This window comes from Paramisgurnus dabryanus, chromosome 18 (assembly GCF_030506205.2).
Source record: "Paramisgurnus dabryanus chromosome 18, PD_genome_1.1, whole genome shotgun sequence".
Taxonomy (NCBI): domain Eukaryota; kingdom Metazoa; phylum Chordata; class Actinopteri; order Cypriniformes; family Cobitidae; genus Paramisgurnus; species Paramisgurnus dabryanus.
Window position 1 is genome coordinate 19,837,734 of NC_133354.1, and position 27,090 is coordinate 19,864,823.

Here is a 27,090-nt window from a genome sequence, read left to right on the forward strand (position 1 = left end):
GCTTGTTAAGATTTTTGGGTTTTGACAAGAGTAACATATACAGGCAAAATAAATCTTATAGGTTTACATTGGGGTTTTAAAAATTGCATAAGATTTACTTTGGGGTGAACTCTTACAACATTTTTAGAAATGTAAAACATTTGAATTACGAATTATGCATCTATAAAGTTGGTTTATAATCTAATAGGATTTATGACGTACTTTACAGTATGTAACTGCTATTTGCACTGCCTACTTAAGAAAGTTGGTGCATATTAATTTATGTGATTGTCATAGTTAAGATTTTAAGGGACTTTGAACTGACCTCAGATCAGGTCTGAGAAGTTTGATTAAGAAAACAGCTGGGAAAATGAACTCAGATATCACAACAGTGGCAAGAGAGCATAATAGTGTATACAGTATAACAACTGGATGTATTTATATCCAGGAGCTGAAGATGTGTGTGTGACCCTAGATCCTCCAGCCTACAGCATTAAATGAGTTTGTATGAAAGAGAAATCAGGTGAAATGGCTCAGCTGAAACCATCCCTGTGGAAGACTGTGGTTTCTCTGTCCCAGAGCATCGAGCGCAAACCCTGGGGACTCTGAAACGAAATGCAATCTGTCCATAGTGTGCACCAATGTACTGTGTCTGCCACAAACCGCGTGTAGGGACTAAATCTGTGTCCTCTGAATTGTTTACTGTATATAACATTTGTAAATTATATAATATATACATATATATTATATCAATAATTTAATAGTAATAATCATGGGTGCACCAATGTATCAGCTTTTAATTCAGTATCAGCATATAAAAAAATTCTCTAGGTCTCATTCACTAAGAATGCGTACGCACAAATTTGTTCGTAAAATGTGCATACGGACGTTTTAACTTGCAAATCATGATTCAACAAAAACTTTCATGCTAAATTTTATTTTAAATGTATACATTGCAAAAACGTAAGAAAAACTTAGACCACATGTACGCAATAATCATGCGAAATAATCAAGGAATAAAATATATAAAACAGATATATATTATAGGTTTCTTTTTCCTTGTTCATGATTATTGCGCACATGTGGTCTAAGTTGTTCTTACGTTTTTGCAAACATTTAAAAGAGATTTTAGTATGAAAGTTTTTGTTGAATCATGATTTTTAATTTAAATGTCCATAAGCACATTTTACAACAAATTTGTACGTATGCATGCTAAGTAAATGAGACCCAATATCTATCGGTATCGGTAGATGTTATTCTACGTAATCGGTATTGGCACAGAAATTTGATCAGGGCTACACACTGTATCCAAAATGTCACAGAATGCATAGAGCAATTTCCACTTGAAATAGTTTACAATAACTGAATAACTTTAAGTCTTCTACATATTTTAATCGTAGTATCGTACGGCGTACCAGCAACCTTAAAAGAAAGTTTTTGCAGGTTTCTTCAATACCGTGCAACATTTTTATTTAGTATTGAGAAAGACATTATAGTCATAAGACCCACTTATGAACAGTACTGTGTAAGACCTCAATATAAATTAATAGATCTTTGTTCAAAACCCGTTTACAAAAGAAAAAAATGAATTCACTGCAATGAATTTGACTTCCTTGTTCTACTAACAAGAGGAATATTGTGGAAGAGGCTCGTAGAAATGAGATACGATGTTACAAGCAAATATTGATGAATAAAATAGATCATCAATGTAGTTACTGCTTATTCTCAGCTCCTACTGTGTCTATCCAAGAATAATTACTCAAACGTGTGTTGCCCTACGTTTGTACCTCTGTTTTGTTCTTTTGTGTTTCACATGTGAGACTTTGTACATTGTAAATGTGTGTGTGTGTGTGTGAGCAGCACGGTGAGCAGATGGCTCAGTGAAAGCCACAGAAAGTTTAATCCTATCAGATGGATTCATGCGTCTCCATCTGCTTAATCCAGCTACCATTTCAGTCTCCGCCAAAAAACCTCCACTCACGCCAAGATTACCGGCACAGATTGCACCTCATCTTTCACACTTTACCACCCCAACCCAAAGCCAATGGACGTGTGTGTGTGGTGGGGGGTTCGCTCTCCAGGATTGGTTTCTTTCTATCATCTGACACAAGCATGACATGTAAAAAGAGAAGATTAACATGTGTTTACGGGAACATGAGAAGTTGTTCTTTTCAGTAATCTAAAGCTGTTTGTGATTAGGATTTAGAGATGTTTTTCATATAAAAAAAAAGGAATGAATGTAAATACTGGCCACGGATTAAGCTGTTGAGGTTTAAAATAAGATCTAATAAAAAACTAATGTGTGATTATTTTATAGCCCTTTTTTTAAAGAATCACTGGAACTAAAATATTAAACATAGTTGAGTAAGGAATAATAGATGACGGGCCATTGAATTGTAAGAAAATAATGCACACCCAAGGTGGTACGGAGTGCCGTTACACCGCGGGTGTGCATTATTTTCAAATAATTCAAAGGACCTGAGTCAATTATTCTGCTTATACCACGGTTACCACAAACATTGCTCTGGTGCCTATTTTTAAGACATTTGAAAAGTTAGGTGTGCAGTTATCGAAAAATAATGCATACCCATGGAACATTTCTCAGCCAATCAGAATACAGCATTCAACAGACCCGTGGTATAATTATTAATAATTGATCATCTTTTACGAATAGTTTCATAAAATCTCTCATTGGTAGCTGCTCCTGAAAGTCGCTCATCATTTGCATTAATTTTCTCAATTTTGTCGCGTAGCTAAACACGTCCACTTCCTGTCACTAATGGTCACTGTCGCTCTTGTTGCCCTGCTTCTATTGAAATGAATGAGATCATGTCGCTCCCCCCTTGTATCTGGCGTTGTGCACGCAGTGTTTTTCAGCTGAGATTAAATGGTAACATGATCTCACAAAGTTTTGTGGTATACTCACGGAATATTTTGCTCATTTATCCGTGTCATTGTCACCGATCTCCGAATTTTTCCGTGTCTGTACAACAGACTTTCTTTTCCTTGTCAGTTTTACGTATTGGTTATTCAAGTGTTTTTGCCTATTTTTTTTTTTTTAATTTTCACATGGGTTTGGGGTTAAATTTGCGGTATGGGTTAGGATGTCACTTTAACTATTGGTTTATAAAAAAATTCTGGATTTTTAAACAATTGTCGCCTGACGTTAGGGTTAGAGTTGGGTTTGGATTTGGGTTAGGATGTAATTTTATGTAACAGAAAGTCATTCTAACCCCAAACCCACACGAAAATGGTAAGAAAATAGGAAAAACAATTGAGTAACCAATACGTGAAACTGACACGGAAAAGAAAATCTGTGGTACGAACATGGAAAAATGCAGAGATCCGTGACAATCACACGGATAAATGAGCAAAATATTCCGTGACTATAACACAAAAATTTGTGAGATCAGGTTGTTAAATGCACATATGTATGTCATCATTTATAATGCATTTATAATGCGTTTTTGCATTTAAAAACTCTTCTCTGTGTACTTCCAAAATTTATAATTTTCTTGGACCTGATAGCAACAGATATTCCACCTATATAATCTCTCAGTCTTCTAATTCTAGCACTATTCACATCATCAGAGCTCCCGGGTACAACGTCTCACTGTAGCCTAATGTGAACCAAACAGTCGTGCTGGCGGTCACAACCCTATACTCTCTTTATATCCCATTACTGCCAATGACTCCTTGGCATTTGAAGCTAAATGCAGGTAAACGCTGGCTGGTTAAATTGCTTTCTTTGCCCCCTGCTAGCGCTAGACTCTTGGTCTCGTGAGGGGAGCAGACAGCTCTAATAAGCAAACTGACCTTTCTCCATGGTGGTCCCTTTCTCGCTCAGTCACACATCCACGGACGCCATAGAGAGCAACAAACAGAACACGCCAGACGTGCTGGTGCACCTCGACGCCCGGTGACAAAAACACGTGTTTCATACAGCGGGAGACCTAAGGTGGTCTTTATTTTCGCCACAAATCACCACATTAGTGTTTGTTTCTATGCAACGGGGTCAACCAAATTTAGATTTGACTTAATATAATACATTTGAAGTTATTATTAATATATTCTGGTTTGGCAGAACAAACCGTTTTTGCAGTTTTCTTTTAATGTTCTGTTACTCTGATGTGTCATAAATTCTTAAGACAACTCCAAGCAGGCCAGTTTAAAGTAGTTAATTTGAATCACTCATCAACTCAGGAATTGTGTTGGACAGGAATGGTACAAAAAGTATAAAAAATTTTATTTATTACCTAATATGTGCTACGAGAGCTGTGAAAACCACCAACACTTTTCCAGGGGCGTCTGTTACGGGACTCTTAGTTAGATCCAGCTGTGTGAGTTTTCTCTGTGACATTTGTATGTTTTTGGTTTCCTGTTCTGACCAAGAGGTGTCAAGACTTTTCTCAGACGCTAGAAAATAAACCACGTTGGGAATCCCACCTTTAACCCTAAAACCCTTTAGCTAAGAAAGGCTGCATTAAATCGTGATACCCTTCTGGTCTTACCAGTTGGGAAATTCAAAACAAAACTTATAATCATCAAGGAATGATATGTTGGATAGACTGTGAGATGTACAAATATTTAAACTCTTTTTAATCACTTTCTTCTTTCTTTCACCATGGTTTCGTCTCATTTCTTGGAGCAGCCGCCCCATGTATCAAAGCCATTAGTCCCAGTGAAGGCTGGACAACAGGAGGCGCTACTGTCATCATCATTGGAGACAACTTTTTTGACGGACTCCAGGTCATCTTCGGCACCATGTTGGTCTGGAGCGAGGTGAGTAATGACGTTTCAGACTATACATCCTATCAATTACATGCGGTATACAGGGGTGTGCCTCATAAGTCTTGAAAAGGGAAGCCGCTGGCTCTTTGATCGCCCCCTGATGGCTGGCTGCGGTACCAGTCATAAACCCCACCCTCTCCATTCAAACGAATGGGACTCTGCTCTAAATAAAAAAATATTTAAAGTTTCCCGAAAGATGGTTTTGGTCCTTTCAGGTAGTTGATATCACGCTGATATATGTTCTATAATTGTTCGTTTTTGTGATACGTTTTATTTAAGCTAGTAATTTGATGCTATAGAAAGGGGGCGTGTCGCTATGATTGGCGTTTTGCCGGCAGTTTGATACTGCGGCTCCGCCTCTGGCTCCACGGACGATTCCTTCTGCGCATGCCTTGGCTCCAAACTGACGTTTTTACGTAACATGGTGGCGACCATGGTCGGACATTTTTGGCTTCAATTCATTACAATGGAGTGAGGCGACGTCGCGTCTTCCATCTTTTTTTTTACAGTCTATGGGTACATATGGTAAAAAAAGAAATGTTAATTAAAAAAAAAATTGTCCAACAAAAGCAAGTAAAGTTAGTTGGCTCTACACAAGTTACATTTTCAACATGAATTTCAACAAATTAAGTTGATTAAACTTAATTTTTACTCGTAAGAACAATCCCCAGCTTATGTTCAGATAAATCAATTTGATTGTGTGGAAATAGGTGTCATCATTTTATTAAGCTTTTTTTTAGTGGCGACCCAGTGTTTATTTATAGTAACTATCATGAATATATTCAGATATAATCTTGGCTGATTTAAGCAAGTTTCTTAAAGGTGCAGTGTGTAATTTTTAGAAGGATCTCTTGAAAGAAGTGCAAAATAAGATAGAAAACTATATTATCAGGGATGTATATAGATCTTACATAATTAACCGTTATGTATTTATTGCTTTAGAATGAGACGTTTTATCTACATACACCGAGGGTCCCCTTACATGGAAGCCGCCATTTTGTGCAGCCATGTTTCTACAGAAGCCCTTAACAGACAAACTTTTTTACTAAGTTGTCTCCAACGATGTTTGTCCGGTGGCGGCTACCGTAGCTTCTCTATGTGTTTTAAAAGCAAGAGGTGAGCAGTGGACTGAGCCGTTGGTTGCGATTCACAACCTCACCACTAGATGCCGCTAAAATTTACACACTGCATCTTTAATGAACTAATGTGTGATAGTTGTAATGGTAATTAATTGACTACATAGCATTAAATCATTGAAAAATATTGCACTGCTCAGGTGTTATACCCACCCCACGGGTATGCTTGTATTTTTATATAAAAAAAGGAATTGTCTTTTATTCCTTTTTTAAGTCCATATAGCTTTATAGACTATATCTTAAATTCTTATAAAGAATTTTATAGAAGCATTTCTCTTACAAATGGCCTGCCTAATAGAACTCGTCCTATGCTGTTATTTGAATACATTATGTTAAACGGTTATATCCATCACATTTCTCAAGGCTGTCAAAGACACCCATTCTCATTTCAGAATACATTACCGACACGTTAGGCCGACATTAAGCAGATGATTAAGTTACTGTGCTTAAGTGCTTACGAAATGTAATACTTTAAAAAGCTACTTAATTGTTTCGACATGTCTTTGTACAAGGAATCGAGACATTTAACGCCAGTTAACGGATGGTTTAAAGACTCTCAAATCGCACATGCTGACGTATAGACACACTATAGTCACTACTACTGTAAGTGTTCATCAAAACCATCGACCCTTGATGCACATATTTTTTTAACATACTTGAAATTCCCCTTTGGTCTTCTTATGCTAAGTATTATTAGCTACCAAAGAAACAGGCTAATGAATATGTGTGTGTGTGTGTGTGTGTGTGTGTGTGTGTGTGTGTGTGTGTGTGTGTGTTTTATGATGAACTACATCTGGTAAAGATTTAATACAGTGTGCTGAAATCTCCCTATAGCCGTTCCTGTGGACCTCGTAACCTTTTAACCTTTACCTCCTGACCCCGTAACCTTCCCCTATACGGGGGCCTCGTTCCGAGCCATGAGGTTTCCCTTCAGCTGCAGTGCCATCAGGGATCTGATTACCACAGATAGCATCTAACAAGAGAGGAAGAGAATAGGAAGGACCAAGGCAGATCTTTTTCCATAATTTTCCCCCTCCCATTCTCCGTCTACCAAACACTGTGAAATCTGTATGCCGCCCTGGAATAGCACCATTCAGGAATTCATAACATTTAGTCTTTTTGTGGACTCATAGCACCCGCAATGTTTTCCTACAGCCTGTGCGTACGTGGTGTACAAATGATCAGTTAGAGACAAATAGTCACTTAACAGGATCAGAAATAGCCTTGATTATCCCTTTGAGAGTATATATGAACTGGGATGAGCATAGCGATAGACTCAATTTCAACTCCCTTTGCTCTTTTAATTTTAAAGGTCACGTACGCACACTTCCCTTTCCAAGACCACATTCCCTCGTGTGTTTATTGACGACAGGGCTGAACACTGTGAACACAAATCCTTCTAGCTTTAGTGCATTGTTGTGTTGCCAAAATTTTGCCGTGATAGCCTTTATGTCAATGAGCTAAATCTCATAAGATGCTGTTGTGAAACATAGACGTAAAGTTGAGGTGGTGTCATATCTGAGAACAGTTTTACTGTAGTAGAATCACAATAATGCATACCCTCTTTAAAAAACAACAACAACAACATATAATTCATCCTCTCTATTTGTCTGTTTTACTGTCCTTCACAGCTCATCACACCTCATGCCATCAGAGTTCAGACACCTCCGCGTCACATCCCTGGGGTGGTAGAGGTCACGCTCTCCTACAAATCCAAACAGTTTTGCAAAGGCACACCAGGCAGATTCATCTACACAGGTAAGGCTCTTTATTTATTTCAGTTATTGTAAGATAAAAAAACTTTTGTCATGTTTTAAATTCAGGACATAAGAAAAGCTGAAGTAAGCACTTCAGTGAAAAGGATCTGGCTTAAAGTTTCATACTGAGCACCAGCTAAAACACAGTCCCCTCTGTTGTAGACACAATACATACAGTATGCGTAACAGGTGAAAAATCTTAATAATTTACATTAAGGTGGACCTATATCTATTATAGAGACTGTTGACTTAAGCAATGACCAAATAATATTATTATGGTTGTACTTTTAGTTCGTTCAGGTTCTGGGAAGTTTGTGTTTACAAAACCAGAAATTGTTATTATAACATCCGGTGCATGCAAGTTGGAGCAATTTGGTTGGAGCAAGATGGTAGTGCACCTTATCTTAATAAAAGTGTGGAAAAATTTGACAACTTCAATGTAAAAAATCATATCAATCAAGTTTTTGTTTTATTTTAAATTAATAAATTAAGTTAAATAATTTAAGTTATGTTTTCTATAAGTTAACTCTTGTCAAAAGCTTAGTATAGCAGGTTTAATTGACTTGCATAAACAATTTGATTAAACTGTAAAAAGTGAAAGTTTAAATTAACTTAATAAAATTAATTTAATTGGTAACACTTAAAAAGTATTTTTGTCAACTTAAAGTGAGACAATTTTATGTAAAACAAAAACTTATTGGTAACACCTAAAAGTGATAAATTTTAAGTGACACATATATATATATATATATATATATATATATATATATATATATATATATATATATATATATATATATATATATATATATATATATAAGCATGCCAATGCCAAATCAAATCACACATGTTTCAAAAGTCTTCAGGCCATCATGTCACAATTAGATTTTTAGTTTTTGCAATGGTATAGTGATCATATATAATTATTTCTCAGGAAACTGCAGGATCTCTTAAACCTAAATTAAATTAAATCCTAATTTCTCATTCTAATCGAATGACTTAAGGACTCAAAAAAACTCAAGATGGGTTAAGTGCCAAGAAAGGGTCAAACTAAATACTGACTGATGCCTGAAGAAGACATTTAGTTCTGACAATTGATTTGTTTTTTATTTTGTGTACATATTTCCGGTATTATCCCTTTGTTACTTAATAAAAGAGTGAAAATAAATATGAATGGATATTAAAACTTTAATAAAACAACAATGCTGGGGGTGGCTTTTGCAGTTAAACTTTTGCAGTACTGTCTTAAAAACAGTGTGTGTTTTTTACCATAAAATATTTATGCTCTTTTATTCTGCATTCATGTTCTGTTCATTAATTTAAATCTGATCGTGATTTATTTTTTGTAAGGCAGATTAGTATTTGTGTAGTAGACTGTTACAATAAAATTCAATGTAAATATTTTTGTAATAAAACGGCCAAATAATAATTTTCATGCTTTATTAATGCAGTAATTTGACAATTACAGCCTGATTTAAAATATCCTACTCTCAGAAATAAAGGTCCAAAAGTTGTCACTGGGACAGTACCCTTACAAAAAGGTACAACTTTGTACCCAAAGAGTGCATATTCGTACTTTGAACTTCCAAAATGTACCTTTAAAGATACATATTTGTACCTTAATGGTACATATTAGGACTTTTTTAAAGGGTACTGCCCCAGTGACAGTGTATGCACATCTAATATTTTACTTGATAAAGGCATGGTAAAAACCATTTAAATCTGAATTTTAAATCTGTTCCTTCAAGCTTAATTTAACCCTGGGATTTTACTGTATTCGTGCCTTATACCTCAAACCCCACCGTTCGATGCCCACTTCTTCAGTGAGGTCAAAGGTCAGATCTCATTGACTAATTTCACCGTTAATATATCTGCATGGTTTTGTTTGTGCTCGCTTGTGGGTGTTAAATCATCACGCACACCCACACAAACAAGAGGACGCACTTGAAAGTGTTTCTAAATCAAAGGCGAATTTAAAGAGAAAAATAGCTGTGATCTGGTGCACAGATGGATGCTGATGGGAGGGTGACCGACTTGTTCCAGCGATACAGAGAGAAAGCATGTGTGTCCACAGAACTTAAGTGCCATGATAAACTACAGTATAAGAATTGTAGGTGGCAACCAGTGACATTCACACGAAAGCACAGATGGTAAAATTATTTTTTTATTTTTTTCACCCACTACTTTAAGTACATCATTCGTTTTAAACGCTGTGAAGTTAGGAAAATGTAAGTCTTTAGAAAAGTATAATTTTTGTGTATATCAAACATACTGTATAGCTATGCTAAAGTAAAATTCAGTTAAATACAATAATAACAACAACAGTAGCACAAAAAAACAGAACATTTACCCTGTTCTTGACAATGATCAGCAGTTGGCATCTTTTTGGGCATCACCGATTAGCAACTGGCGCGAGAAGATGGCAGCTGGCAGGGGTATTAGAAGCACCCAGCAGACAGCTGGCCATGCTAATCAGCCTCTTTTAGCCGAGGACACTAGCAATGCCTATTTGCATAGAACGCTAGCAAACCCTCAGAACTAATTGAATCAATACAGGCAAAGCCACGGACGCCTCCCACCAGGCCCTGGCCAGGCATTAATCAATGGCTACCTGAAAACTACGAATGCAACATCAGAATCCATAAGCGCCCAAATCAGTCAACCGCAACAGATATGTAAGTTGATTCAGAGGTCTTAGAAAACAAGAATCCAATCAATGTGAAACCTGATCTGATGAACTTCTTTTTTGGTGTTACTCATTGCGTAGTGTTTTCACTTTAGCAGCCTAAACCAGCCTAGGGTGGTTTGCAGGTCTTGGCTGGTTTAAGAAGGTGTAGTCTTCCAACTTGATCACACAAAACATGTCTAAAACGTCTGACCAATGCAAAACAGCTTTGCGACCAGTTAAGAACAATAAGACTACTCAAGCCTGTGTCTCTATTTTTCCTCTCTGTCTCATTGTGGTTTTTCAGTTGTACTGGACCCCATGAAGAGATCCCTGGGGACGCACTAATACATCTCATATAATTGACAGCGTTGGTTCCGTGTCACTTCCAAAGCTGAATGTCAGCGCCGTGTGTTTGTTAGGAGGAAGTGCAAAGTGCCAATCGATAAACCATTGGAGCAACAGAGACAAATCCTACCTATGGAACTGTCATAACATCTCCAAGCATAGGAGGGGATATGGCAAGGAAAGACCATGTGGTTTTATACAGTATTTATCCTTTAAACACCACACATATCCGCCTGAAGATATCAAGATATTCTGCAATAATTCTAAAAAGTTTTTATTTGAAAGTCAAGATGAAATGGATTTCTTTGCATATTTATATCCATAATTTGCTATATATTGAAGTAAAGCAATGTAGGGAGTTTATTATGCCAAGTGATCTTCTAGATTCACTTTTTATTTCCTGTTGACTTCGTATATTTCATAGAGTAGAAGTTCAGTAATGACCAGAGCCGTATAGCAATGAATTATAGGAAAGAGAGGATAAACATGTTCATTTTCTATGCCCACCCCCCAAATATCTCAATAATTCAGGTTTTAAATTTAGTGCGATCTTCTACTGCCAACTAAACACTTTATTGTGGAAAGGGACAAGCACTTCCAATTAGACTACAGGCAATTTCAGGTCCCAGAGATTCAGTAGTTTAACCACACAGCTCTTCAGTGAATGGACAAAATTGAGTCAAGTTACACAGTAGATGACAGTAGACTCATACACACTACTAACAAGACCCCTAAGGACAATTTTGAAGTTTTATTATATAACACTGTCCAGCTTAAAAGCAAAAGTGCAATGAAAATCTGTTATTAGCCAGCACACAAACCAGAAGAAGCCCAAGAATGCTTTAATATCTCTCGAGTAATGCGTGAAAGCTCTACACATCGCATGCAATATATTTGTTTCCTTGATACTGTAAAGAGCACGCTTTAAACCAAATTCAGCACCACCTCCTCCTCTATATCCACCTACTGCATCTCATCCCATCCAACAGTGTATCTGTTGCTTTGTGTTATAAAGATGCAACATTACAAAGAACTAAGAGCGGTCGAGAAAGAGACACAGAGAGGTAGAAAGACACGGGAATAAAATTGTTCTTTATTGATCTTAAAGTGGTGTGGGTTGGAAAAAATAACTCATCTATAATAAGGGGGGAAGAATGAAGCAATAATTCAGAGGTATCGAACGCTCGACTGCCGTGGGTATTGATCTTTCAGAGCTCTTGCCTCGAGCTCATACCTGAAGGGGAAAAAACACATGCGCCCTTTGGGAAGACGGAGGGAAGAAATGGGGGGAGGGAATAGTGACGTTCCCTTGCTCATTACGGCAACACCATAGCAGGGAGAGGGATGAAGGGAAAATAATGTTTTCGTTTAAGGCAATCCATACAAGTGGTGGACTAAAAAGGAGGTATGAACATTACACTTCATGGTTCTTTGGAGAACCAAAAATGGTTCTTTTATGGCATCGCTGTTAAGAATCTTTTCTTTCTAAAACTTTAACTTTAATTCAATAAAATTTTATTAAAGATCTTAATGAAAGACAACCCATAAGTGCTGTCTGAGCACGGTGCTTGCTCGTACTGTATAGACTTGATTTAATGCATTTGATTCAGTTCAGTTCAACTGATTCAGTTCATTAAAAGAAACTATTTATTTTACTTGAGATTGAATGTGTAGAAATCTGATCAGTGAGCACTATTCTCACTATGCTCATCCACCATCATTACTCTTCTACTCACACAATGAGTAGCAAAATATTGCGAAATGTGATGAGTGAAATAAATACTGCGAAATATGAAGACCTCATAAAATGTCAATAAGCATTGATCTTGAAGATTGCAGGAGTTTCTTTTCAAAGGGTGATGCACAGAAAGGCAGTGGGTGGGATATATTTGCTTGTTGATTTATTACCAATGATATTCTAGTCATATCACAATGACAGTGTTGATGATATTAACCAGTCATTTTTTGCTTGCAGCACAGAAAAATACATGCAACAGCCTAGTTTAGTTTTCTGTGTTTAGGTTTTGGGAACGTATTAACTGAAGACCAGATGGTTGACCATCTAAAGCAGCCGAACACCATGTTGATTCCTTGTTCGGTGAATTACATTCATTCGATTCCAGCCCATCATTCTCAGGCTCAAACCGATATTATTTTAACAACTCCCTTTTGCAACATTTTGAGTTGCTAAATAAACTTGTTGTAGAGTTCAGTTGTGTAGTTCTCTCACTTAGGCTGGTGTGCTATTTTAGACCATTTAACCACTACAGCTACCAAGGGAGAACCGTAAACCAACATCCCTGTGCAAATTGATGCCATGTGGTATTAATACGAGGAAAACAATAAAACAGTTTGAAGAAGTGGAGTTAGGCCAAGCTATAAATACTTACCATGTGGTTAGCGCTTGTTTCACGTGTAGTGAATACTGCGCTCGGCTACAGTGAAAAGTTAGGCCAAAAACAATTACACTTCCCCATTTTGGGAAGAGAAGTTTTCTTACAGTGGAGAAGATACAGCTATTTAAAAACTTGATGAGGTTCATTCGAATTCGGAGAACTTCATTGTTCTGAGTTTGTTTCTTGTTAGCCTCTTAAAATAACTTATGGATTATTTCCAAAATCGAATCTATGGTATACTAACGTCCAGCAGTAGTACTTTATCTTTTGATAGGCTTGGTGACCGTATCAAAAATTCAGAGGATATCAATTTGGAAGATCAGACTCTCTTGGGACAATTTGACTTATAACCCATCGTGTATCGGCCTGTGTTGAAAGTGGAGAAGAGGTGAAAAGTTTCATAAGACGTTCTGCAAACTATTGTTTGGTCTGGCTATGTTGATTTAACCCAAGACTGCTCAACTGCCCAAAACATTGTGCTTTAAGAGTGGCCCCAAAAAGTATGTGGACCCCTGGAAATGCTGGGAAATCATTTCATACTATAAATGTCAAAGTGGACTTTTTAGTTTTATAAATATACAGTTGAATGCTGTAATAACAAAAACAACAACAACAATACACTTTTTGTGCAAAGTGGCATGACACTCAACACCTTGTGTATCCAAAAATGTCCACTGTGTCCATGTGTGTTAAAAGGCTTATTTTAATGTATGGTAAATTATAATGAGTACTTTAAGACAATTGCTAGTCAAAACAAAAATCCCATTTTTATCTTTCCCATTTCTTGAGAATCTCTTTGTTCTCTGCACTCATCTCTCTCTCTCTTCATCTCTGTAACTCTCTCGACCTCAGGGTCTCTGCGTAAGTGAATGTTTTCCCGAGGCTGAATGAGAGGATTGGATACAATGTAGAAATCAATGGCAATAAGGCTGGAATGAACTGCTCCTGACACCTACAAGCATGTGAATGTGTTTCCTAGCACGCTGCCAGATCCATCTCCATATCACTTTATCAACCGATGCCCTACACGCACACACACATACTGATTCCTGACCACATGTATTTCTTCTTCATCCAGACTTACTGTATGTTTTTAAATGCGCTACGGCGAAACACGTGCGGTTCTTTTTTAGTTAACCGTATCCGTGATCATTTACCCATATCTTCTTAATGGCCGTGTACTAACTCCAATAAAACTTCAACAGAAGTTGCTGTTTTTTAACCATCTGCTTCAACCGACAGGAAAGCACCTACATTTCATGCCCCAGCAGACCTTAACACTCCCTCACTCTCAAACCGTCCAAACCACTCTGTCTTTTTCTCTTCCTCTTTTCTTTTTTTCTTCACACACCTCCATCCTTCATCAGCTTTTGGATCACGGCCTTGTGATATATATGTTTATATCTATTATGATGCAATATGTGGATCCGATTAAGTTTTGAACCACATGCCAAGCAACTTTGTGGGGACGGCACACAACTTGGTACTTTTAAATCTGCAGACTCTAATAAATGCATAAAGAAAGTTCCTACTGTATTTAATTCATTATCATCATATGGGGCAAACAGGACTCAGATACAGTAACTACACTGTCAGAATAAATGATCAAAATATATAAGGTCCTAAAATGTACTGTATTGTTAGGTACAGATATATACATACATACATACATATATACAGTATGTACCTCTGAGGTACTAATATAAACTTTTTAGTTTATAAAAAGCTGTACTTTTTAAGAAGTGTGCCGCCCCAGTGACATCTGGGATACATATTTTGAACTTTTATCTGACATTGTAACATAACTACTGTAAAATAACTATACAAAAGCTAAACATATAATCCTTAATCATATTTATGATATGTAATCATAATAAAAAGATGTATTTAATATACTCTTATGCAATTAATGTTATTTAAGGTGCCATAGAATGTAAAACTGTATTTACCTAGACAATAATAATAGTTATGTGCATGGTAATGAGATATTGTGAGCCTTAAACACGATTGTTTCCTCCTTCTAATGTAAACCTCTTGCATACAAAAGACCGCTAGAAAACAGACCAATCTCGACATAAAATCAAATGTGATGTTACAGTTGAGATGTACGCCCCCAACAGAAATAAGGTCTGTTTGCACACACATAGAGCTACTGAAGGAGCTGCTTTGTGAAACAGCCAATCAGAGCAGAGCTCAACATTATTCATGACCCTTTCAAACAAGGTAATAACAGACCATTTCATCCTAAAGGCAAATCCTAAGGTTGTAAATGGACAATTTTTGCACTTAATAAAGCCACATACTCTTTATGTAGATATCAGAGAACAATTTAGCATATTATTTCAATGCATTCTTTGGCACCTTTAAAATAATTGAACTACTTAAATGTTAAGCATTGAAGAAAAATAATGTTTATTGAATAAATAATAATAAGTATTATTATTATTATTAATAATAATACGTATTATTAAAAATAATAATATAAAAGGAAGGAATAATGTAGGAATAAAGCTCATTTAATAGTCTCCTGCTAAAGAAGGTGGCACTTTACAAACAAAATACCATCAAGAGCAGGTTTTCGTACGTTTCCATTTGATCTCCATTACAAAAACAAATGGTGTCAGATAGCTTCTCAGAAATCGCTCTCATCCTTCATCTTTTCCCTTGCTCAGATTGAGCGACAGGCTTTCATGTTTGTGACAGCATAAACACTTTATGCAAAGTAATTGCTGCGCTGTACGTAAGGTGTGAGCGTCCTTCTGCACTCACTGCATCCAAGAATTTAAAATGACTTCCATTAGAATAGTTGTTTGCATTAATCTTGCACTTTTAAAGTTATTACTGAGTTGGAGAGATTTACTGTATATATTAAATTGTTTTTAAAAAACAAACGTCCATCTTTACAGCAGTCAGCAGTTAGGAGCTTTTCCTCTTGTAAGATATTGAAAATCCAATCGTTTTGTTCCACCAGATTAATGGATTGTCTCTGCTTTGTCTTTCTGTGTGTAGCCCTGAACGAGCCCACCATAGACTACGGTTTTCAACGGTTACAGAAGGTGATACCCCGGCACCCTGGAGACCCTGAGCGTTTGCCAAAGGTATGGATATTGAATGCTATGTTTATTACACCACACACAGTGGTAACAGCTTTATAAATGATTAAAGAAAAAAAATTACCAATGGATCTTTAACATGAAGGCAAGTTTATCTGAAGATCTGAAGACTGGTGAAATATTTCATAATACAAATAAAAATGACAAATATAGCAAAATATGAGAACAATAGTATATCATGCTTAAATCAAATAAATAAAAGCATGTTTGGATGGGTGTCAAAAATTCTCATACAGCTGTATGCATTTTATTTGATGTTGCTATTAAGTGATTCCAGATTCTCGTCGACTTACAGTACAATGAGCACTACAGTATTAACTGTAACATCAAAGTATCAATGTTCATTTATAAAGGACTGAGATGGCGCTCGGGCCTGTTATGTCATCATTGTCATGGTGATGAAACTCATATGGTAATCATTCCACTTGGATGAACATTAGAGTCTGTTGCAAAAGGGCCGAGAAAGTTGCATCATGCAAAAAACCTTCTGACTGTTGCTGTTCTTTTACTTGGATAGACAAAGACGTTTTCCATGTGTTGTGTTGTAAACGATAACACGGTAGTGCTTTATGAGTTTTTCGGGTCGGTTCCGTTGGTCTGAAATAAGACAACTAGGACTGAAGTAATCTCTGTTTTGACAAAACCCAGTTATTAATTGCTGTACTGCTATCACATAAGTTGTTGGTTGTCTGTGTGTGAAAGACCAAAGTTTTTACAACCTGATCTCACGAGAATTTGTACATATTTTACGAGTTGGCTAATTCGTATGAATTCATACGAAGTAAATCGTGCAAAAGCATACGATTCTCATGAAAATAACAACAACGAAACCTAAACCCACCGTCACAGGGGTCAAGGCACATCATACAAAAACGTATGAATTTACTCGTATGAATTAATACTAATTAGCCAACTCATAAAATATGTACGAATTCTCGTGAGATAGCGTTGATTTTTCCCATTGTTTTGCATTTAATGCAATGGATTAATGTTTAGGTTTATATTACATTCACACATTTGGGCCATTTTTACATTATATTGTTTTCCAAACATTGCTTAATCTGTTGGTGATGTAAAAATTTTACCTTTGTTCCTAAAATCATGATGTTCAAGCACCAAACCAGACCTAAGCTAAACCAATTATAAACTGATAGTTTAATAGGAAAGCGCTTATTAGGACAAATATACATTTAATGAAAGTCACAGTAATTTACTGTAAAGCTTCACCTTTCCGCACTCACCTTCAGTACATACAGTAGCATGTTTTGCTTATTCAGTAAATTTTTTTAGTTTGCTTTTCATGAGAAAGTGAGGTGGTTTTGAATGTGCTGTGTGTATGTTTAAAACGTGTGTGTGTGTGTGTGTGAAAGAGAGTTTAAGAGCTCGGGCACCCAGAGGTGATCCATCACGGTAAAGTCAGCTGTCCGGCGATGCCCCCCGGCAGGTCAGCGATCGAAGTCTCTGCTGGCCGGACTTTATTATTGCTCCACCACCAGTAATTGAGTCACAGCAGAGGGGGTGCGCGTGTTTGAGAGGAGGAAGAAAAATTATCCCAGCACACTGGCACCTCTGACATTCAGAACAGTGTTGAGCTCAATGAAGAGGTCGGACATATGGAGGAAGAGAGAATCATACATAATCTCTCGCTCTCTCTCTCTCGGCTTGGCCGATGTCCCACTAGCAGTGATGCCGTCTTACAAACCCAGGCACACACACACTCACGCGCTCTGTTCCTCTCTGCCCCATCGATTTTCTCGTCCTTATTGAGGTAATAACAGTTTGTTGACGGGCTCTCTTTTCAACTGTTCACCTCAATCATACCAGCCAAACAGAGCGACGACAGGGAGTGCGACTGCCGCACACACACATATTGTACGATCACTTAATGTATGTCTATCTAAGTGAGAAAACACCATAAAATTGGATTGTTTTGCTTTAAAGATAATTTAAAATACTATAGACGACCCCTAAGCTTCTGCCTTTTAAAAATACATGAACTGTAAAAAATCTGCAGCATAAAGTTAAAACAACTTGGTTTTGCAAGTCAATTCAACCTACTATTTTAGGTTTTGACTTAAAAAAGTTAACACAACTTGAAATTGTTTAACCTAACCTAAAATATGCACTTTTAAATGTTTTTCTATCAAAAAAATTAGTCACCAGTGTGTGCAGAAACATCCTGTTATTATAGAAATCTGTCTATTCTTCTTTGTGTAATCTCCTTTAAACCGCAACAGTCACATAAATCAAGCTGTTGGGGATCCTCTATCAATGTGATGTCACATTGATTACGCCCCAACCATAACTGCTCACTGACTCCGCCTTATGATCGCGTTATTCAATCTTCTGCCAGAGACACATGTTTTGATGTAGTCCAAAGCATGTGTATAAGCGATGAACCACAAACTTTGCATACGGGGAGGGGAACAGAAGCTTTCTTTGCATTTAAAGAAACACGCAGAAAAACAACGCATTTTCATTGCAGCCACAAATGGCATGTTCAACATCGTATGATGAAAGATCTGTGGTGTATTTTGAGCTGAAACTTTATAGACACATTCTGGGGATAACAGACTATTTATATGTTGATGAAAACATCTACGTTAAGGGCCCTTTAACTTTATTTTTTAAGTTGATTTGACAAAAATGCTGCACATTTTTACAGTGTGTCATAGTTTTAAAATACAAAAACATATTTCTTTTCTGATTTGTTAAAAATGATAATGTCCTTAAATACCCTTCAATGCAATGTTGACGCAAAATGAACACACACAATCATAAAATTATACAGACTATCCCTAAACGTATCGTTTGTTTTGGATTTTTTTTAAATAAAAAAATAAGAATAAGAATCACTTATACTTTTGTGGATGCTCAAATGGAGGTTATGTAAGATTTAGGTAGCTACTTTCATGTTCACAAAACAATGACGCTATTGTAAGCAGTTTTGGAGTTAATGTATGATATTTGTTATTTATGAATTTTTAATTACAAGTGAAAATTCACACAGTTGTTGCATCTTCTCACTTATTGGACGATGAAGCACCTTTGTTCTCCAGATAAAGCAAAACTGCTTTTTTCTTGCAATACAATCTAAAAATTGTGGGATATTTTCAACCCATGGTTGAGTCAAATCGGACGAACCCAACTGTTGGGTTAAATTAACACATTGGGTTGGGTTTGTCCCTTTTTTTACCAAAGCTGGGTTTTTGACCAAAGCTGTGTTGATTTATTTCCCAACTTTTTGACACTAACCTTAATCATTCCAGCCTGATCTCACAGGAATTCTTAAGAATTTTATGAGCTAGCTAATTCGTAGGAATTTGTACGATGTCAATCGTACAAAACTGAATGATTAATAAAATAACAATAATGTAGCCTCACCCCTAAATCATGCAACATCACTAGGGTAAAAATAGATTATACAAAATATACAAATGAAATCACAAAATCATACTATTTTGCCACTTTGTAAAAAAAGTTACGAATTGCCATGAAATTCTCATTAGAAAAACAATAACAAATAGCTTTACTGGCTCCATAAACATATCTGGTGCATTGTTCAGTCCAAAAGGCATTGAATTTTTTTATATTTGTGTGACATACAATATACTCAGCTGAGATTCATACACTGTTGAAGCTTTATTGTTCTCACTTCAAACCCAGACACAGACAGAAAAGAGGAACTGATGGACAGACGGTGTAGTAGCCCGTATGAAAGGATTAGAGAGGATGACAGAAGTTTGAATACTCTGCTGGACAGTTACATTGAAAATGAGATCTGTTTCTGTTATGATAGCATGTACCAATACAAACTGCCCATTTACACAAAGGTCATAATTTACAGATTTACACAAAGGTCATAATTTATCCTCGTATGTCTCCTCTTGTATGATGCTCTTTTTTATATGAAACAAAAAAGGAGAATGTTTATGCTACTCTAGTTATATAATAAATACATAGTTACCACCAGCTGGCAAAAGCTTTGTGTTAGGAACCGGTTAAAATGTAAAAAACTTCAGATATGTGAGAACCATCAACAGTTTGGCATCAATGCTTGTTGATTGCTAAAGTGTCAAACCAAAATTTAAGGCAATGTTCTTTCCAAAAGCAACAACAGCATCTCATCCCATATTATTTTACGAAACATTTCAATGAGCTTTCTCGGGCTTCGCTGATATCATTTCAAACTATAAAAAAGTAAAATTACATGATGATGTCATGCTGCATCAGAGCTGATCTAATCAACACTCGACGTATCCGGACAGCGTACATTAGTAAAGAGCGTATTAGTTGTATCAGTTTCAAAATGATGATCAATACACGGTGTGTCACTTCCTATAATGGGTTTAGAGCATGGCCACGTAATGTCAGGAGGAATGACTTCACAGAATTACTACATTTAAGATGGCCATTATGAATTTTTATGGTGTTTGGTGAGGTTATGCTGACACATGGCCAACTGTGACATTTGTGACCCTGCCTGTGAAATCCAGGCTTAAGTCTCATAATCTAATGATGAGATTTGGAGCATCAAAGTTTCTTTAACCTTACTCAGTCAATATTAAATGTATCAATGTTATATTTTCTATATATGCAGGATGAGTTTATGTAAAATACAGCTGACTTTAGCTAGGTTTTCACAGACAATTTTTGAGCCCTACAATAAAAAAATAAAAACAATATGATTTTGCCAATAAAGTAACTTTTATAACAGCTAAAAGTAATGCAGACAACTATACATCCAATTCAAAAACCCTATACAAAGGGTGTGTGACCTTAACAACCTCTGTTTAAGGTAGTGTGAGGTTTATCACTGACATATTGCAATGAGAATCGTATTTCTTTTGTAATGGTAAACAAGTAATGATTTCCCAACCGATTTGATGGCTTTTTGACTTTTAGCACCTGGTCCAGACACGTGAAAAACTTTCCCATTATATTTTACCAGTGTGATCTATAGAGTTCAGCATTTTTGCTCCCCAATATTCATCATCCACCTCTGCTCCTCATCTTTTCCATCGCTTCTGATTGATGTTTTGGCTGTATACACACGTACTGGGAATTCACTGCCTCCAGGCCTCCCCTCGTTCATTCAGGGCCTTTCGCTCGGCCGTATCCCTTTCTGCCGGGCTTCAGAGAGTCCCTCCTCCGCCTCCTCTCTCTCTCTCTCGCCGCAGGATCTATCGCTCCGACAGTCTCCCGTGATGATAATGAGAGGTTAACACAGTGCCGGCGTGACCGTAATTGAGTGAATTTAGCACCTTGGACAGCGCACTAAACTCCTCATTGCTTGCCTGACCCCCCGTCATGTTTTGTTTGTGAGCTCTCGTCTGTGTTTGAGCGAGCGGGGCGACACACCCTAGGGCTGATTGAGAGGCAATATGTTCCAACACAGCGCTCACACACTTGCTAAAGGGTTAGATCCTGGGGAAGGTTGCAGGTGGGGAGGTGTGCAATTTTCTGCCTGTCACTCTGTTAGCTGGAGCGGTGCCTATCTGCATTAAGTTCTCCTTAAGACAACATCAAGTGTTTGAGAACCGTGAGAACAGTTTGTGTTCAAACAATATAAAAAATACACTAATGGTATGTTAAACGAATAGGCGTTACTTGTAAAACATAAGCAGAATAAATTTGTATTGATGCATTTTTTGTTACACTTTAGGGAACTTTAGGGTTTGGTTTAGGTTCAATGCATGCAATTATGTATCATTTACTGTTGTTACTTGTAAATACATGTGACGTGTTACAAAGATATTGTAAAATAAAGTGTTACCACTTTTTTTTACATTAAATGAGTTACAATGAGATTGTATTTGTAAAAAGTCTTGCTTAATGTTAGTTTATACAATATAACTATTGTTAAGAGGGACACTCCACTTTTTTGAAAATTTGCTCATTTTCCAGCTCCCCTAGAGTTAAACATTTGATTTTAACCGTTTTGCAGTCCATTCAGCTGATCTCCGGGTCTGGCGCTAGCACTTTTGGCATAGCTTAGCATAATCCATTATATCTGATTAGACCATTAGCATCGCGCTCAAAAATAACCAAAGAGTTTCGATATTTTTCTATTTAAAACTTGACTCTTCTGTAGTTACATCGTGTATTAATGCAGACGGAAAAATTAAAAGTTGCGATTTTCTAGGCCGATATGGCTAGGAACTAAACTCTCATTCTGGCGTAATAATCAAGGACTTTGCCGCCGTAACATGGCTGCAGCAGGCGCAATAATACTACGCAGTACCCGAAATATAGTCGCCTGCTGTTGAAAGTAAGCAAGGGGACTATTTTCAGGCCCTGCGTAACATCATTGCGCCTGCTGTAGCCATGGTACGGTCATTTTCTGTCTGTCTTAGTACACGATGTAACTACAGAAGAGTCAAGTTTTAAATAGGAAAAATATCAAAACTCTTTGGTTATTTTTCAGCGTGATGCTAATGGTCTTATCAGATTCAATGGATTATGCTAAGCTATGCTAAAAGTGGTACTGCCAGACCCGGAGATTAGCTGAATGGATTCCAAAACAGTAAAAATCAAATGTTTAAGTCTAGGTGAGCTGGAAAATTAGCATATTTTCCAAAAACGGGGAGTGTCCCTTTAACAAATGACCTTAGTGTAAAGTGTTACCGATAGATTTATGCAGTTGGCAAGGGCTTTTATCCAAAAGTATAAATGTCTTATCAGTATATGTGTTTCCTGCGATGACCTCAACCAATGATGACATTTCACAACCACTCATGACAGCTGAATTAAGCTACACTTAACAGAAAAAAAGTAAAGAAAAAACATTTGTTTTACTGTGTGATCATTTAAAATAGTGTTTTTGTGTGTGTGAAACATGAAACAAATTTCGATAACATGCAATTTAATGTAATCTTATGTCATTAATCATTTAAAAGAATTGTTCAGAAACACAGTATCGTGTCTGAAGTGGACAGGATAACCGTGCACTTATCCCATGCTAATACCCCACATGTCAGTTCGATAATGTGAAGATATTGCCCAAACCACATTATCACATTATTAAAAAAAGCACACAAGCCGCTAATGTTTTCCAGCCACTTCACTTAAACAATCACGATATCCGTCGCCCTTTTTCCCCCGTCATGTGACTGCGCAGAAAAGCATATGTTAAAGTAATTACTTCTCATTAGCGGGAACACATCGATTTCATCTCTGATGTACCATCATCACAAGAGCTCTTATGAGCGCTGGCTTTCAACTGAGTTATTGCCCAGCACTATGAAACCGAGTGACCTTCGCTGCAAACATAGATCGCATTGTCCTTCCCCAACGCAAAGCAGATGTTAGCTGATATACTGCGCTTTTTCATCCTGACAGACACTGAACAATTGAGCAAACATCATCTCCATGTGTTCCTCTTGGCTGCCATGTCATTAAACGCAAATGAGACTTTTATCTTCTGTGAAAGGGAATCACACTGTAAAGTTGCAAGGACTGTAAAAAGACAAAGACTGAACATTTTAACATCCACCTCATTTGTGTTTCATCAGGAAGTGATTTTGAAGAGAGCCGCAGATTTGGTGGAAGCACTTTATGGAATGCCACACAACAACCAGGTGAAGACAACTCACGCATTAACATTTATACGTGATAGTTATTTATTTCTGTACTGATTGTATTCAAAGCTGAATGCACACGCATCAGACTCGATCTCCTTACCGCTAAAGTGTCTGTAGTTGAAAGTGTTAAATTGGGAGATGATGGATTATTTTAATTTAGGAAATCATTCTAAAGCGAGCAGCGGACATTGCAGAAGCCTTGTACAATGTGCCACGAAACCACAACCAGCTGACCGGCCTGACCAACAGCTCCGTCCACGCGAGTATGATGGGTGTCAACTCCTTCACCGGACAGCTCGCTGTTAACGTCTCAGAGTCATCTCAGGGTGGAGGCCAGGGTGAGTCCTTCACAGACGCACATACTGTACAGTATACTTTTGCTTAGGCGCTATATAAAGAGGTGGTTATGTGATGAAAAAGTTGATTCAGAATTATATTAATAATTATATTAAGTTTTATATTTATTATTTACTAACAAAAAATGACCATACTTAAAACCTACACTCTAAAAAAGGTCAAAAAGGGAGGAACTCAAACCATTGGGTTGTAATAAACACAAAATGCTAGGTTGTTTTAACCCATTGTTGGGTCAAATATAAACACACAACTACAAAAATGAAACTGATGTCTTTAACTCATTCCCCGCCAGCCTTTTTTTAACTCTTTCCCCTCCATTGACGAGATATCCCGTCAATTAAGAGAAAACGCTTCCCCGCCAATGACGATATTTTCCGTCTTTCCGCAATACCGCTATTATCCACCAGGTGGCGCCCTTCTGCAACTTTTAAACCCGGAAGTATTGCCCTATGGCAAGCGGCTGCATGTCCGTGTCTGTTTAAAGATCGCTCTGAATGGGATCTCTATGAAAAGTCCGTCACAAAAATGGAATTATCTCTGCTTTTTGCAGAAAAAGTGGTGTTTTTGCAGAAACCTACCCATATTCAAAAGCTGATTACAAAAGAACCACTAAAGGTAGGATGAAACGTTTTTTTTTGTTTGAAAGCAGAGGGTCTGTTCTTTCATTTGGTATATTGTATGTTTATATATTTAAAGAAGAACATTTTCTGGAAGGCATTAAACTTTGGTGAAAATCATGAAAAACGCTGGCGCTGGCTGGCAACTTTTTTTAAAAAACGCTGGCGGTGAAAGAGTTAAGCTGCCCACCAGCATTTTTTTTTGTGATTTTCACAAAACTTTCACAAAATTACGGAGCCCCTAGGGGACATGGAGCAAAAATTTAATAAAGTTTAGGTTCCTGTACGCACATGAAACTATCGCGTGCGCACGTGAAACTATTGAATTTAGGTTGGGTGTGCACGTGAAACTATCGCATGCTCACGTGAAACTAAACGTAAAAAATGAATTCTGCACATGAAGGTTTCATGTGAGCACATGAAACTAAACTTTAGATTTTTTTACTCTAATGACGCCTTAGAGGTTCGTTACAAAAAAGTAAAATTTTCTTCTAAAAATATAGAAACATAAAAATATATCAAATTAAAGAACAAACCCTCTGCTTTCAAACAAATAATAAACAAACAAACAAAGTGGGAAAAAATCTTTCATCGTATCTATATTTTTTTCTCTGCTTATAAACTCTTAAATATGGGTATTTTTCATCAAAAATATTTTTTTAGCAAAAAGCTGAAATAATTGCATTTTTGTGAAGGAATTTTATTAGAGATCAGATTGAGAACGATTAGCAAAACATACACATAATAAATAATTTTTTGCTTCAGTTTTTTAGTGCCGTATTACAGATAACCAAAAAAAAATGTTTTTTTTTCATGCAAATGTTTTCTCTTAATTCATGAAGTAACTCGTCTATGGCGGGGAAAGAGTTGAGATTGTACTCAGACCATTATTATAAAAGCTATGATAAAATAATAACTTTAGTATGCCATATAATATTATAATGTAACTATAATGTAAAAAAAACTGTGGTACACTTCTTCCAAAGGTTGACTAAGTTCTCTCTTAACCTTTGTCTGCAGGTTTCATTCGTAACACGAGTAGCGTTTCTCCACACGGTTATGTGCCAAGCTCCACCCCTCAACAGAGCACTTACAGTACGGTCTCCACCAGCATGAATGGCTATGGCAACAGTGCCATGACCAACCTGACCAGCTCCCCAAGTTTCCTGAATGGCTCTGCCGCCAATTCACCCTATGCCAGTGAGTATTGAACTATTATTTTGGATATCTTTACAAATTAATCAGTGCTGATATTCAGTTCAACAGTACTGTATGATTGCAAGAGTCTAAACTAAATAAAATGCCATACACAATGTGGCCAAAAAGAGATCAAAGTTGGATACAAAAATACAAAAACCAAGTGATTTGTTTAAGTGAATTTTTTCAGTGCTGTTATAAAATACGAGGTGGATAATTTGTATGAATTCGTACAAAGGAAATTGTACAAAAACGTGTGATTGTTAGAAAAAAACAGCTCTTGTTCCAGACAAACTTTTGTGTCCGATGCGCAATGTTGCAGGATATCTGACAGTATGGGTCTGTAGGTCTGATCCAATTCCCAAATGAGGATTCCCACAATGCACCTGCTCTGTCCTTTTCTCTCTTCCTTCCACTCGTGTGACAGCGCCACCTCCCTCCGTCTGTTATTTATCATGCCACTGTAATTCCTAATTGCTCCATCTTTCCAATTAACCAGACATAAAGTAAGTGAGAGACAAAGAATTAGGATGTGTTTGTTTGGTTTAATTATGTCTTAAGAAGTGAGGGCTGAGGAAAAATCTGACAGTAAATCTTCAAAAAGACTAACGGGACACAAATCTTCAAGACACAAACACACCACTAAAGGGAAAAGGAAAACATGTTGGAGTTTAGCAATTCAACCCTGCCCACATTATTCTCCAATGACTCTCTTAAGAGTTTGTAAGTAGGCCTTTGTATGTGTATCAGTCTGTATCAAAGACACATTACATGCCGGCCCTGAATTAAAGACTGGTAATTAAATCAATATAGTAATTGAAGGGTAACAATTCAATTGCACCACTAACATCCAGCAATGTTAACAAGTATTTTAAAGGCTTGCTGACTCCATCAGACACTTCTAATCAATCCCAGAGACCCCTGTTAAGATTCCAGATTTCATTCATTGATTTGTTAGGCCTTGATAAATGGATTGGGTTACTGCTTGCAAAGTTGAATCTGAGTGATTTGTTAAAGTAATTCAGTCAACAATGTATTCATTTGTTTGAATGATCTGCCCAAAAATGTGACTACAACATGTTAAAGGTAACATGAACACACTGTATACCAAAAGAACAAAAATCCAAACACTTTGCTTAAGAAACACATCC

The 27,090-nt window shown here is 36.9% G+C and overlaps 1 protein-coding gene across 2 annotated transcripts in view; it reads left to right on the plus strand.

Moving 5' to 3' along the window:
- LOC135776481 (transcription factor COE1-A-like) overlaps positions 1-27,090 on the plus strand; it is a 131,942-nt gene that overhangs the window by 99,736 nt on the left and 5,116 nt on the right. For both annotated transcript variants that reach the window (XM_073812615.1, XM_073812616.1), the window contains exons 10-15: positions 4,631-4,761; positions 7,538-7,664; positions 16,082-16,170; positions 23,700-23,765; positions 23,929-24,106; positions 25,763-25,942. In XM_073812615.1, coding sequence (XP_073668716.1) covers positions 4,631-4,761; positions 7,538-7,664; positions 16,082-16,170; positions 23,700-23,765; positions 23,929-24,106; positions 25,763-25,942 — 771 coding nt within the window. The remainder of the gene's footprint in view (positions 1-4,630; positions 4,762-7,537; positions 7,665-16,081; positions 16,171-23,699; positions 23,766-23,928; positions 24,107-25,762; positions 25,943-27,090) is intronic.